At 40.9% G+C, this 11,806-nt stretch overlaps 1 protein-coding gene across 1 annotated transcript; it reads left to right on the forward strand.

Annotated features, from left to right (window-relative positions):
- Window positions 1-7,066: 7,066 nt before the first annotated feature.
- Window positions 7,067-11,170, forward strand: FABP5 (fatty acid binding protein 5). Its single transcript, XM_053559114.1, has 4 exons — window positions 7,067-7,203; window positions 9,815-9,987; window positions 10,297-10,398; window positions 10,915-11,170. The coding sequence occupies exons 1-4, from the start codon at window positions 7,125-7,127 to the stop codon at window positions 10,966-10,968; spliced, it is 408 nt and encodes a 135-aa protein (XP_053415089.1). The 5' UTR covers window positions 7,067-7,124; the 3' UTR covers window positions 10,969-11,170.
- The last annotated feature ends 636 nt before the right edge of the window (window positions 11,171-11,806 follow it).

Consider the following 11,806-nt stretch of genomic DNA (forward strand, 5'->3'; position numbering starts at 1 on the left):
TCTTCTGCATGTAGATATCCAGTTTTCTTACCACAATTTACTGAGGAGACTGTCCTTTTTGTGTTTTTGACACCTGTGTAGAAAATCTATTGGCCATCTATCCCTGAATTTATTTCTGGTTTCTCTGTCTTTTTCCATTGGTTAGTTTGTCTGCTGTTATGCCAGTAACACACTGTTTTAGTTACTACAGATTTGTAGTGTATTTTTAAATCAGTAGAGTAATGCTTCCATCTTTGTTCTTTTTTGCTATTTGTTCTTCATGGCTATTCAGAGTCGTTTGTGATTCTGTATGAATGTTAGGAGTGTTTTTTCTATTTTTGAGAAGAATGACACTAGAATTTTGATAGGAATTATATGGAATCTATAGATTACTTTGGGTAGTATGGATATTTCAATAATATTAATTCTTCCAATGCAAGCACACAGGATACCTTATTAGCATTTTATAGTTTTCAGCACACAGACCTTTCATCTCTTTGGTTAAGTTTACTTCTAAGTATTTTATTTTTATACATTGTCATCACATTGTACCCCACAAATATGTACAATTATTTGTCACTAAAAATAAAAAATACAAACATTATCATGCAAATGGAAAACAACAAATACAGCTTTTTAATTTAATACATGATGGGTTAAAAATCTTTATCTCAAATAAAATAATGTGTTTCCTTAAGAAAATAAGATAAAATGCATTAAGGGGAAACCTAAGGGCTTCTGTTTATCTGATATATAAATACTTGGGAATTTTCAAAATATGATAAACCAAGACAGAAATAGATTTTTAGTAAATGTTAGAAGAAAAAGAATGAGAAGGAGGATGAGAAGTAGTAGTAGGAGGAGGAAAAGGAGAATAATGCAGTTCCTTAGCTGGTACAGACTTAGATACTTAGATCTTCAAGATCCTTCTTGAGATAAGGACTAGCACCTATTCCACATAATTATTAGTTGGTCTAAAAATGTGGTCTGGCTTGAATCAAAGGAATCTGTTGTGTGTCGATGGCTCTGTTTGCCCTTCATTTGTTAGCAAGCTGAGCAGTTCTCACATGGCATACTTGTATGATGCCGTATGAATAGAGGAAGACTGAACATGGCTCCAAAGCATTTCTTCCCTCCTGTAAGCAACTTTGGGTTCTACATTAGATGATACTTTGTGTCATGTTAATGCTTTACTTGAAATTTAAATTTTGGAGCCTCCTGATGGGTGAGAATTACATGCAACAATTTTTTTTATCCAACATCATCCAATTTGTAGTGAAAGAGACCACTGTTCATAATCACACCAGAATGACAAGCATAGCCCAGACCTGTCCCAGTCAAACCAGGATATGGTTACCATATTTTGCACTATGCAAAATATAGTGTGCCCAATTATGATAACCTTCAAAAGGTAGACAGGCTAATAGGAGCTCCAGCTTTGCCCTGAGGGTGCGTCTGGGATTAATATTATTACTGTAACCTGCTATTTGATGTGCTGAGCAGGGAGAAGAGGGTAGAATGAGGGGCTCTGGCTGCCATGCCCCACCCATACAGCAGATCCCCTTAGAACTCTGGGGTCCTCAGATCCTGGCCCAGGAATTAGAGATGGGGCAAATGTTTAAAAGATGAATCAGACTCATTCCTCATTCAACTCATTCATATAAAGAAGATAGGGCAGGAAGGGAGGAAAAGGGTAGAGAAGAAAAGATTATTTCCATCTTTGAAGTCAATTTTATTGATTTATTGATTGATTCCCTACAACAATGAAGTTGAATCAAAGGATATCCATATAAAAATACCTATTTTAGGAAGATACAAATTTGTAGCTTAGGTAAGTGTCAAGCTTTAATTTGAAATAAGAAGCAGGAATTTCAAAGCTACATTCAGAATCCTGAGGCCATGGAGTTTGAGGATGTCCTCTTTCTAGCCCTGCACGTTGACCAAAGAAACCCAGCTTGTGGTCAGTATTTGGCCATTCAGTAGGATGTCCTAGACCCTGCTAGGTTTAGCGATGTATTCTGAGGTTACAAGAGAGGAGACGAGATTTGGGATTTGTATTATAAATACTTTGTACTCCAACATTTAAAATGGACCTAAGTTAAGATCATGGTTACGGTCCTCGATGGTAACCACCACTCAAACTCCCAGTTCCAACATGATATTATAGTGTTTATAAAAAAGAATACAATTCATCAGAAACTTGTATTTCTTGTGATTAATTGTGGGTCTCTTAGATGAGGGTCTCATTGCCATAGACCAAAGGGATTCAGGAATACCAGAGGCAAATAGCACAGGTAATGCCCAGGAGAGTCAAACATACCTTCCCCTACATGGTGTTGAATTTGTATGTTTAAGCTTGGTAAATGGAGAAGTGAGGAAACGAACAAAAAGTGTGGTATGGTGTCTACAGATGAGTGAATAAGAAGAATCCATCTGCAGCTGAGTCCAGAATTGCCCCCATGCTGGTTTGACAGCTCTGTGTGTGTGTGCCTCCGTGGACTTATGGAGAGCTCTTCTTAAGGCCAAGCTAGGAGGGCCAGAGTCAGGATCAAGGAAGCACCTTCCATCAGATTTAGGTAAGGTTATTAAATGCTAATGATTCTTCTTTGAAGCTAATCCAGAAAAAAGGAAGTAATGGGCTGACCCATCTCTGTAAGTAGCTCAGAAACAAGCAACCCCATGCTTTTATAGACTTGATCTGAAAAATCATTAATTCTTATAGATAAATGTCAGAAGAGGGAAAAGCATCAAGTGGTGTGAGAATCTGAGGAAAAAACCAGTAAATTATAGAATATCACATGGAAAGTAGGAATGAAATATGGGGGAAGGGTAATCTGTAAAAAAAGAATTCAGCATCTTGTAAGTGGGAAAATATGATTTGGGAGTTTTTTGTTTTTGCAAGTTTTAAGGGGCAAAGATTCCCATTACGAATGTATCTGTGTGTTTGGGTTGGGCAGTGCTTTGACTTTGTATAATAAAGGAGGTTTGCGAGTGGCAATTTAATTTGAGGTAGGATTGAGGAGTTTGGGGTTTCCATGGGATTTGTTTTGAAGTTGTGTCATCTGGTAAGCATGGTGTTTTTACCAAGATTCTGTGATTTTAGGGGTGGCTTTCTTACTGCCCTTTTTGATGTTGTGTTTTTAAATCTTTGAACATTGCCCATACGAAGTGTAAAAGGGTTAACCCAAACTATGTATTTTTGCAATCTGTTGTCATGAACTAATGACAAATGTAATATACAATAATCCACACCTCTGGAGAGTTGCAAGATCTAGATTAAGTAAGGGGAATGTGTCAATCATAGACTGAGAGCTTTTATTATAATATAAGTATTATTGTAACTTTTGCAATCTCTGTCTTCGTCTATCCTCTAGTTCAGTTAATTTAGCAAGCACATTCATGATGAATTATTTAAGCAATTGGAAAGTTATGATGGTTAGCCACATCAGTCACATTGTGTAAGAATCAAACTGCTTTAAGTAAAAAGACAAAGTGCATAAAACAATGCTCTTTAAATGCTTTAATTAGAAACAATTTTATTATGAAAAATGAAACAAAATTACCTTCCACTGATGGATTATAGCTATTTGCAATTCCTTGTTGTGGCTGGGTGCATCGAATGATTTAATTTTGTGTGTGTGTGTGTGACCGAGTCTCTCTTTGTTTCCCTCCGTGGAATGCCACGGCATCAGAGCTCACAGTCACCTCAAAGTCTTGGGCTCAAGTAATCCTCTTGCTTCCCTAGTAGCTGGGACTACAGGTGCCCACCACATGATTGGCTATTTTTTGAGACCAGGTCTTGCCCTTGCTCAGGCTGGTCTCCAAGTCCTGAGCTCAGGCAATACACCTGTCTCGGCCTCGCAGAGTGCTAGGATTACAGGTGTGAGCCACTGAGCCCGGCCTGGAATGATTTGAAATTTAATATTGACAGTGTGCTTGAGCTGTGTGGTTCCCTAACCTTATTCTCATCTGGACATTCCCTGCTGCTACAGATAGCTGACAAGATGCAAATTTATAATCTACCTACTTAGGATTTCTTTTGGAACTGATTCTAGTGGGATTTTCTTAGGGAGGATCTGGTTAGAAGCTAGGAGTAAGGGTCAAATAACTGATTATAAAATTTAAATGAGACACTAGATTTAAATAAACATATTCTTTAACCTTTCCATCCCCTATATATCAACTGAAGCCTCCTCTCATGCATCTTGGCAAGCAGACAGAAAAATTAGCTGCATCAGGCTAATTAAAAAAAAAATCTAAAAGTTGAGTAAGATAATTTGGTGGGGGGGGGTGATTTTGTTCAACTTCCTGTTTCAGCTATATGTTTTTATAGGGATAGAATCAGAAAATGCTTATGAACTGAAGTGAGAGATACTCTTTCATGGCAAAGCCATGTACAGATTCTTGCATATATTACAGACTTGTTACTCAAACCATGGCCCCCAGACCACTGGCACTGATGTTAATTGAAAGTTTGTTAGAAATGCATGCTCCTGGGCCCTACTATGGACCTAGTGAATCAGAATCTGCATTTTAACAAGACCCTCAAATGATTTATTTACACACTATAATTTGAGAAGTACCACTTTATCATTTTGCTTTTTTTCACCTTTTCTAAAATTAATCTGGTCACGTACTTAGAGAAGACTCAGTTGTCTGCACATGACTAACTGGGTATTCTCTTTCATGATGTTTTTAATGTGGTGCTCTCTTGTTCTCCCTTTCCCCACCAACTTCATGCTTTTAGGCCACCAACACTTACTGTCCTTAGTAAAGATTATATACTGCAAGCAGTTTTGTAAAGGCACATCTATCCACATAAACTGTAACTGGGAAGTTGTCTTTAAATAAAATTACACATAATTCTCCAAAGCGAATGTGTGTGATTGTGGAATGTAAAGCTGACAGGCTACTGTTACCACATAAAACCTAAGAGATATTCTGTTTTCACCACTAGGTGGAAATAGAGTAATTTTGAGTATGTTCTTTCAAGGCCATAAGCTACCACAGTACCACTTCAAAAGCTGAAAGGAACCTAAGAAATCATTTAGTCTAATTCTCATCTCCATCAGGCCAGGCTTGGTGGCTCCCCTGTAATCCTAGGGCTCTGGGAGGCCGAGGCCAGTGGATTGCCTGAGCTCAGGAGTTCAAGACCAACACAAGCAATAACCCCATCTCTAAGAATTAGCTGGGTGCTGTGGCCAGAGCCTATAGTCCCAGCTACTTGGGAGACTGAGCCAAGAAGATCACTTAAGCCCCAAGAGTTTGAGGTTGCTGTGAGCTGTGATGCCACAGCGACAAAGTGAAACTTCATTTAAAAAAAAAAAATCACTACTAATTCTCATCTCCTTAATTTCATAGATAATAAAAATAAAAGATTCAGAGATATTAAGTAAATTATATGTCTTATAAAAAGTAGTATTCTAGAGCTCCTAGAGGAAGAGTTGCTAATAATTCTTGATTCTTCATTTTTAGCCATAAGAATGCAGGTAGTCCCTGGGTTACAAACAAGATAGGTTCTGCAGGTTTATTTTTAGATTGAGTTTGTATGTAAGTTGGAACAGGTACATTTACTTATTACCTACTACCTCAACCTCTTAAACTGCTGGGATTATAGGCATGAGCCACTGCACTCAGTCCCATGACTCTTCAGAAAGAAACAGAATCTGAATTTTAGAATTTGGGGGATGTTAGAAATAATCTACTCCAATTATGTATGTATGTGTGTGTATATATATATGTGTGTGTGTATATATATATATATATATCTCAGATGGAGCATCTGAGAACAAGAGTAATCACAATGAATGCCCTGATTAGTTCTACAGGAGACACTACCAGATATCTTACCTTATAGCTTTCTGTTTTGTTTGTTAGTATTTTTTTTTCTTTTAATTCTGGTAAGGATTATATGATATGGAGACTGTGGCGTCCACTAAGAGCTCCACCACAGCTACAGCCAGAGACATAGACGTGGTCCTCTTCCCTAAGGTCTTCAGTGAGACCTTCCCTAAGGTCTTCAGTCTCTATCTCACTGAAGATAGAGACTCTGGATAGAGACTCTGGTTCTACCACTGTGAAAACTTTCCTTGCCTTGTTTCTCTTTTGAGAAATTGAGATGAAAGTCCTTAGCAAAAATTTAGTGGAGATTTAGAATTAATGGCTGGCTATAAAGTGCACGGGAAGTACAGCATTTAGCACATAGTAGGTACTCAATAAATGGACTTGTCTATCAAAACAGCCAGCCTGTGAAGAAACTTCCTTACCTCACTCTTTCTCACCCGAGAGCACCAAGTAAGAACTGTGAAAAGCACAATTTGAAAAGTAAAACGTTCTACACATGAGTACAGGGTAGTACTATAATTTAAGGTGAGGACCAAACAGGCTGGGGCCTGGATACTCACTGTGAAGGGCTAACCACGCGGGGAATAGAAACTGATAAAACATTCTTGAATGGCAATGAGCACCATGTATGCTGAAACTTGCTAGAGTTTTGGTTCAGAAAGGCCGCATATAGCCAGTCAGCCCCTTCTGATAAAATCTTCCAGATGTCCTCAGGCATACAGCCATCCTGAGGTTCTACTTGGGCTGGGAGTGGCCCGAGGTGTGGGATATAGGTTTGTCCCCGGACAAGCAGCACAAGGTCACAGAGGCAATGCGATTTATCGATCAATCAACCAAACAGCCGATCGATCAATTCCTGTCGCCCGAGCCCAACGTTGGCTAATCCATCGGTCCGGGTGTTGAGAAAGGAAAAGCTGAGGCGACCGGTCTGCCTCGCGGAGGGGCGCCGCAGAGGCAGGGCCGGGGCTTCCTGGGCGCGCGGAGGCGCCGGAACGTAGGGTGCCGGCGTCCGGGAAGGCGTGGGGCGCGCGGGCAAGCTCCGGCTTGCGGAAGGCGGCCCAGGAGCCCTCACAACCCGGGCCAGGTGGAACGGGTTCGTACCTCCGGACCCCGGGAGCCCGGCCCAAGGGGCGCGCGGGGGGCGGGGCGGGGGCCGGGCGAGGCGCGCCTCCCATTGGCCGCCCGGAACCGCGCCACGCCGGCCGCTTTCATAAAGCAGACGCCGGCTCGCGTACCGCCAGCGCCCCACGCCGGACCCTCCTCTGCTCCAGCCGCCCGCCCGCCCGCCGCCCGCGCCCACCATGGCCGCCGTTCAGCAGCTTGTAGGAAGATGGCGCCTGGTGGACAGCAAAGGCTTCGATGAATACATGAAGGAACTAGGTGAGGCACCCGACCCGGCAGCGCCCGCAAGGCGGCATGTGTGTGGCCGACCGTCCCTAGCCCCCATCACCGCGCCAGGTTCCAGGACGGGGGATGCTTGGCTGCCTACCCCCGGGACCCTTCTATCTCCTTGCCACCACGCGGCCCCTGCGTGCAGCGCGGCGCAGCAGCGCGCGAGCTGACGGCGAGGAGAGGGGAGCGCGCGCGCCGCCCGAGGTTCCACCTCATGGTCCGCCTACTTCTCTTCTACTAATTTCCTCTTGCCCAGGCAGCATCCCCCAAGCCAAGCTGCACTTCTTTCTACCCCCTCCTGGCAGCCCCCTTAACTTTCCTCTTTTTCCTTCCCCTTCCTCTCTCTCCCACTCTCCCCATCGTGGCAAACACCCGCTCCCCTTTCCCAGCCTGCCTGATCTTTTGTTCCTTGACGGCGCGTGGATTCTCCTCCCTCTTTTGGGCGAGGACGCGGTGGTGACTCGCGGTTTCCCCCAGTAGAGGGTCTGAACCGGGCTACAGCTTAAGTTTCTATTTCTCTGTCGGCCCTACTTCCTCCAGGTCCTCTGCCAGCCCCCACAGTGGAGTCCGGCCCTTTGAGTTGGCGCCCCGTGAAGGACCGGGGCTTCCTCACTCTTTGCTCCCCTCACCTGGCCCGCAGCATTGAGAGGCGTGGCGCTGGCCTCACTGACCTGCTGCTGGCCCTGCCAGGCTGGGACATCCCAGTGTGTTAGTGGCCTGTGGGAGGTGCCCCGTGAAGGCAGCTGTGCCTGGAGGAGGCTGTGCAATGTCATCTTGGCCTCTGCATCTTGAGGGCCTCCTATCATTACAGGAGGCAGTGGGCTTTTTTGGAAAGCCGTAGCAGAAACTGCCAGACCCTCCCGAGGCTGCTAACTGCTTGGAGATGGGTGTGGCCTTACAGAGGGCACTTGACTTAAAGCTTTACTAGGGAGAATGAGTCTCTGTAGGAAGTCAGGTTCTCTATCTCTCAAATACCGGTAATGCTTCATTTTCTCTTACTGCCCTTTTTCTAAGCCAGGGACAGCGATTGCTTGCTTGTTTGAGACAGTGAATATGTACCAAAAATAGACCTTTGTCACAAGCAGCTGGAAAGGGAGATGGAATTATTAAAAGCATAAAATGAATCCCCTCTGGAAGGAGGCTTCCAGCCCCAAGAGATTGCTGAGACTAAGAGGGTGCTTCAGGAGTCTATCTGCAAGGGGAAGTCAGTGTGATGACCTCTGTTGTAGTCAAAGGAGCATTTCAATCACTTCTTCACTAACGTTTGTCAAAGACTATGTGGTGTTAAGGCTGGTTTCTGGTGAATCATGAGTGTATTTATGATATTGTTGGTAAAACAAGAAGGCAATATTTTTCTCTTATTTTCCTGTACATCTAGATAAAGATGACTGTGGAAAAAGCCATTTATTCTATTCATTGAAGAAATAGTGTATGTAGGTGCACAATTGTGAGACCCAACATAGAGCACTTTCTCTGCCCATTGAAAATTGTATTCTGGGTGAGAGGGCTTGTTTCTAGGATTTTGGAGTCATGAAGGGTGTCAAGACTCAATTCATTAGGAAAAAATCAAGAGGTGAAAAGAGTTAAACCTGTTTATTTTTGTTCAAAGTAAGAGTAAATGACTCAGCTACCAACATGTAGCATCAGCCTTGAGCTGGCAAAAGAGAAGGCTCAGAGGGAAAATTTAAAGCCTGTGCAAGTATTCCTCATCCATACAGCCATGCTGTTCAAGTTGTAGTCTCCTCATTTGTGAAACAGGATTTGGCTTAGATCCAAGGCTCCTTATAAATGTTAACTCTAAGGGGCAATAGATCATACGTTAATATATAATTGAACAATAAGAAATTTCATAGCTGTATAAATTAAACTGATAGTAATGGACTTAATGTATCTATGAAATGTTTTCTATTTTTAGGGGTAAGATCTTTTCCATTTATTAGCATTTTATTTGTGCCACTAACTCTTAAAACATTGTGCTATTTGAATATCTCAGAATTGATTTCTATTTTGTGTAGTATATTAATCAACTCTTTATCAAGGGCCGTGTGAATACCAGACTGTGTGCTGGAGTCATAGAATGTAATGGCAGAATCTAGCAAAAGAAAAAAAGACTGAGCAAGCTCCAGAGTTTGCAGATTTGAATATTTATCTCTACCTTCTATTAACTGCTTTGGTAAATAAAGTTTAGAAGTCTATTTCTCCCCCTCACTTTCTGAAGGCCAGCATAGCATGGTGTCCAAGAGCCGAAATGTGGAGCAAGATTCTCCACACTGTTGGTTTGTAGCTCCCATCTCTTCCTAGCTGAATGAGCTTGGGCAAGTTACTTTAGTGTGTCACTTTCTCATCTGTAAAACAGACAGTAAAATCTCCCCCTCACACAGCCTCCTCCGGGCACAGTTGGCTTCACGGGTTGTGTAAGGCTTATATGAATTAATATATGTAAAGTGCTGATGCATGGTGAGCACTGAATATATGTTTAGGATAGTTATCAATAAGGAAATAAGTGAAAATATACTAAGCATATTTTGAATTATGACTTTTATTGTCTGAATGGTAACTTTGCTGTTTGTCTAATTTAACATGATTTAACATTTTACAGGAGTGGGGCTAGCTCTACGAAAAATGGGTGCAATGGCCAAACCAGATTGTATCATCACTTGTGATGGCAAAAACCTCACCATAAAAACTGAAAGCACTTTGAAAACAACACAGTTTTCTTGTGTCTTGGGAGAGAAGTTTGAAGAAAATACAGCTGATGGCAGAAAAACTCAGGTTAGTTATCACTGTATTATTACTAATAATATTTTTACTATTTATAGGCAAGAGCTTAATGGAAAAATTATTTTATGAATTGAGTTATGACAAATTAGTAAAAGTACCAGTTTCACAAAATGAGGTTCTATTATAAGCTTCTACATTGAGAAGCACCATTTATATTGTGAATAAAATCAGTATGGGTTAATGAAGTAAACCCAGGAAGGAAAAAAAAAATGAGAAAATTGTTGATTAGGAGGTTATGAGGCATGGAAACTCTCTTGTAATATACTTTGGAAGATTAAGAAGTATACTTTATTTTTCCAGACTGTCTGCAACTATACAGATGGCGCATTGGTTCAACATCAAGAATGGGATGGGAAAGAAAGCACAATAACAAGAAAATTGACAGATGGGAAATTAGTGGTGGTAAGTGTCAAGCTGCTTATATCTCACTGGACTTCTTGTTTCATTCACATAAGGATGCTGTATCATTGATCATTATCAGGATAGCTAAGTTTGAGAAGAAAAAATATATAAACTAATAGTTAAATACTAGAACATTGATTATGTGGGGATAGGGAAGTGACATGAGGATGTAGCTAGCACCTGTAGACCTTGCTCTACTCTGCCACTTTACAGAGTAGTCTTGGCGATGCACCCAGCTGTCATCTTAGCATACATTTTCCCCTTTCTTTAAGTTGAGGAATAATACTTTGCCAAGACCAAAGGAATGGTTTATAGATACTCAACACTTTAGTTTTCAGTAAAGTATATTATAAGCAAAACAACAGGTTCCAGTCCTCTCAAACCCAGGAACGCAAATTTCTCCATTTATGAAGTAGGTTAGAAGGCTTTGTGGGATTCTAATCCTAACATTGTATTACTGTCATTGCTCTGGAAAGTAAGACTAACTTCTTTCTTTAATATCATTCTTTCTCCTAGGAATGCATCATGAACAATGTCACCTGTACTCGGGTCTATGAAAAAGTAGAATAAAAATTCCATCATCACTCTTGGCAGGAATTAGTTATGAGAATGAACAAGCTCAGTTCAATGAGCAAGACTCCATACTGCTTTTCTTTTTTCATTACTGTATCCAATGATCTTTATCACAGATATTTTACATGCAACTATTTCAAAGTGTTGGTTTAATTAGATTCCTCTCTTTGGTTAATAAATAAAAATGTTTGTGCTAGTACATGTTGTATGTATTTAACTTTATAGAACATTAGTAATAAGTTTGAATAATTATAAATTGGATATATTCTAACATAGTCTTGAGGGTGCTATATTGAAATTGTATGTAGAGCTACTTTGGAGGCAAATACAGTACCAATCACTTAAGCTTACCTTGCACTACTGGAACTTTGAAAAACTTAGAATCTTAAATTTCTGGCAGAGACTGTTCTCTTTAGAAGGTAGCTACATAAACTTTATAACTCAAATATTAAAATAAAGGTTAAATTAGCATCATTGACTAAATCTGACCTTTAATAGTGTGTTTATAGATATTATTCAGAAATTTTGTAGCTAAAACTCATTTAGTAATCTTACTGAGGTCCTACCACATGCTAGAGGGTAAGATATATTGAGCACAATGGACACATGTTTGCCCTCAATATGAGGAAATACTCCCAGCTTTATAAGAACATTGTACTCAAGTCATAAAAGTAATTCAGCTCTAAAATTCTGGTGTATGTTTACACAAATATGCATAGTATGCTATGTGAAGTGTAACTGGAATTCCAGCGAATGTCTATTCTATTTCTTAAATCCCAAGACTGGTATCTGCAGTTCATATTTGGTGAAGTAAGTTGTCAACTCTGGTCTAAAG

Source organism: Nycticebus coucang, chromosome 13, assembly GCF_027406575.1.
Source record: "Nycticebus coucang isolate mNycCou1 chromosome 13, mNycCou1.pri, whole genome shotgun sequence".
NCBI classification, from domain to species: domain Eukaryota; kingdom Metazoa; phylum Chordata; class Mammalia; order Primates; family Lorisidae; genus Nycticebus; species Nycticebus coucang.

Bases quoted from the DNA above. Each gene is read 5' to 3' on its own strand.
- FABP5 (XM_053559114.1), top strand. From the start codon at position 7,125: ATGGCCGCCGTTCAGCAGCTTGTAGGAAGATGGCGCCTGGTGGACAGC. The intron at 7,204-9,814 runs GTGAGGCACCCG...AACATTTTACAG, and splicing joins TGAATACATGAAGGAACTAG to GAGTGGGGCTAGCTCTACGA. The intron at 9,988-10,296 runs GTTAGTTATCAC...TTATTTTTCCAG, and splicing joins CTGATGGCAGAAAAACTCAG to ACTGTCTGCAACTATACAGA.